General features: G+C 38.7%; 1 protein-coding gene across 1 annotated transcript; it reads right to left on the bottom strand.

Annotated features, from left to right (window-relative positions):
• Nucleotides 1-763: 763 nt before the first annotated feature.
• On the bottom strand, nt 764-1381 carry LOC111653519 (CUB and sushi domain-containing protein 3-like; the record flags this gene model as incomplete). The annotated part of the gene is made up of 2 exons (XM_023404119.2): nt 764-973; nt 1265-1381. Coding segments are annotated over 2 exons (327 nt in total), but the record flags the coding sequence as incomplete, so codon positions are not given.
• Nucleotides 1382-2387: the final 1006 nt, after the last annotated feature.

The following is a 2387-nucleotide window of genomic DNA, read 5'->3' as shown; positions in this document are numbered from 1 at the left end:
AAAAAAAAAAAAAAGACCTACTGCAATCTCTGCAATCTAAAATAACCCTGAAATCTGAAATGTTGGAGAGAGACATAACAGCTGCAGACTTTTAGATATAAATTAAGGTTACTAACTTTTTGATAAGGGTATCATGCACCAAAGAAGTGTGTGCTTCTTCTTCTGTTGTTGCCAAAATACTAATTTAAACATAATAGTGACAGTGACTTTTCACAGCCAAAGTCACAAGAGTCAAGGGTTTGACAAACATTAGTAGCAACAATAATAGTGGAAAAAATGCAACTGCCAGGATTCACATTCTCCTGTTCAAAACACTTTGGCAGCTTTGCTGCTGTCATGAGATAAAAGGTTTTATTCATCATCCACTGTAATTTCCACATTAATGGAATTAGCCGCAACAAATTTATCTATCTATGAGAATTGTCATAATAAATAAAAGACTGCTCGAAACCTTTTTTAGTGGCTGATAGAATAAATACAAAATTCATCTAATCACTGAAATTAATCCAAAAATGAGGACATGTATGCACCATGTAAGTCCAGAAACACTTTCATTGTTGTCTGAAAAGTAGATAATTTTGTTGTTAGTCTCTGAGAAATGAAGTTGCAGTCAGGCAGTTTTTTAAATCTAATAACCACATTGGCAACAGCTGCTAGTTTCAGTAAAGTAAGAACCACTATCAGTTGTCTGCTCTTATTTTCTTTGCTTAGCAAATCAGGGTAAACAAGATGTTGGAGAGGAAATTACAGAAACAAGATATACCTTGATAGGTGATGTGGAAGCCTGGTTTGTTTTGTGAATAGTCACTGTGAAAGAAAAAGCTGGTCTGGTGGGTGGTGCTGAACAGAGGCTTGGGGATGACTGGACCGCTGAACCGGTCAATGACCGAGCCGGTTTCCAGCGTTCCACTGCGGATCTCTAAGTAATCATGGATCGCTTCAGTGGAGAAATTCAGGAACTGGAGATGGATGCCTGAGAAAAATACACAGTTTATGACATTTACAGATTAACACAGCCTGACTGACCGAAAGACCAGGAGTAAAACCAAATGTGTGTGAACTGAAAAGTGTTTTTAGGTGCTTAATCTGCAGCCACTCATGAACAACATTGATCAAGGCCACCAACACAACACTAGTTGAGTGAGTGAGTGAGTAAATCAATCAATAAATAACATAGATATATGAAAGAGGGAGACAGAAACGAACAGAGAAAACAGACCACACATATTTCATGCTCAAGTGGAAAGTTGACAGTATTTTTTACCAAAGCCGACAGGTAAGTTGACTGTCCATGTGCAGTCTAGTCCACTGGGGTAGTTGCCAGGGTAACCAGGACTTAGAATCACTCCACTTACATCTGTCATAGACCCACCACACTGGGCTGGAGTCACACATACACATACAACATAAAAACAGAGAAAAAAGGTGGGTCAGTGTAGAAAGCAGCACATCAAAAGCTGGCAGTAACCTCACTGAGCACAGTAGATATTCTTATACTTTTTAAAGACATTACTTCTGACTGGACACTTGAGTATCTTCAACCTGACATTTTGAATCATTTTGAATAAAACATTAATATTCTGAGTCTCTAATAAATACTGTTCTTGAATAAATTAGCATTGAGCAAGTAGAAATGTGTCCAGGGCTTGTTTCCTCTAATTTGCCTCAGTGCATGCTGATGCTTTGGCACACTGTGCATGTTTATGGCAGAGTCTGACTTAGCTGTGCAAAGCCTAATCATATTCAGCACAGAAAAACTAAATAATCAGCTCATCACAAAACAGTAAATTGATAAAACAGCTCATTTTCCAGAGAGTCAGAGAAGGCAATGGAGACTGCTTGCATCATTTCTGCAGCACTGAAGTTTTGCATGTATCTCAGTATATCCAGGCCTGAATGAATTTGTGTGTGTGTGCGCATGTATGTACTGGAGGAGAACTCCTACCAAGACATAGTGGTACAGGGTAGTTCCATCTTCTGACAGGTCCAGGCATGCAGGTGATATGTGCATTGCCCTAGAAATGTAAAAGCAACCACAATTTATTATGTGTTGGGTCAACATTTGGGAAATCGCCGCAGATGATCAGATAATTTGGTTTAAAAGTGCCGTTTTATCTGCTCAACAACAATATTCATGCTTTGCATTGAAGATATTCTCATTAATACCATGGAGCTGTATATTATATATAAGCATTAGGGAAAAGCCAAACTTCCATTAGAGCTATACAGTACACCACACAGAAATTGCCAGACCACACCAGAGACATGCATTATTCAGGAGTTGTGCAAACCAAACCAGAGTTGTATGTTTAGTAAGAGCTTGGAAAACCACCTGAGAGTAGGGTTTCCTTCTGATTCACAGTTTAAATAGTTCTTGGCTTGTGCAG

The sequence above is a fragment of the Seriola lalandi genome, unplaced genomic scaffold (assembly GCF_002814215.2).
Source record: "Seriola lalandi dorsalis isolate HSWRI2012SDOR001 ecotype SW California unplaced genomic scaffold, Sedor1 jcf7180001974111, whole genome shotgun sequence".
In the NCBI taxonomy this organism is placed as follows: domain Eukaryota; kingdom Metazoa; phylum Chordata; class Actinopteri; order Carangiformes; family Carangidae; genus Seriola; species Seriola lalandi.
Note: the sequence above shows the minus strand (reverse complement) of the source record. Positions and strands in the feature narration are given on the sequence as shown.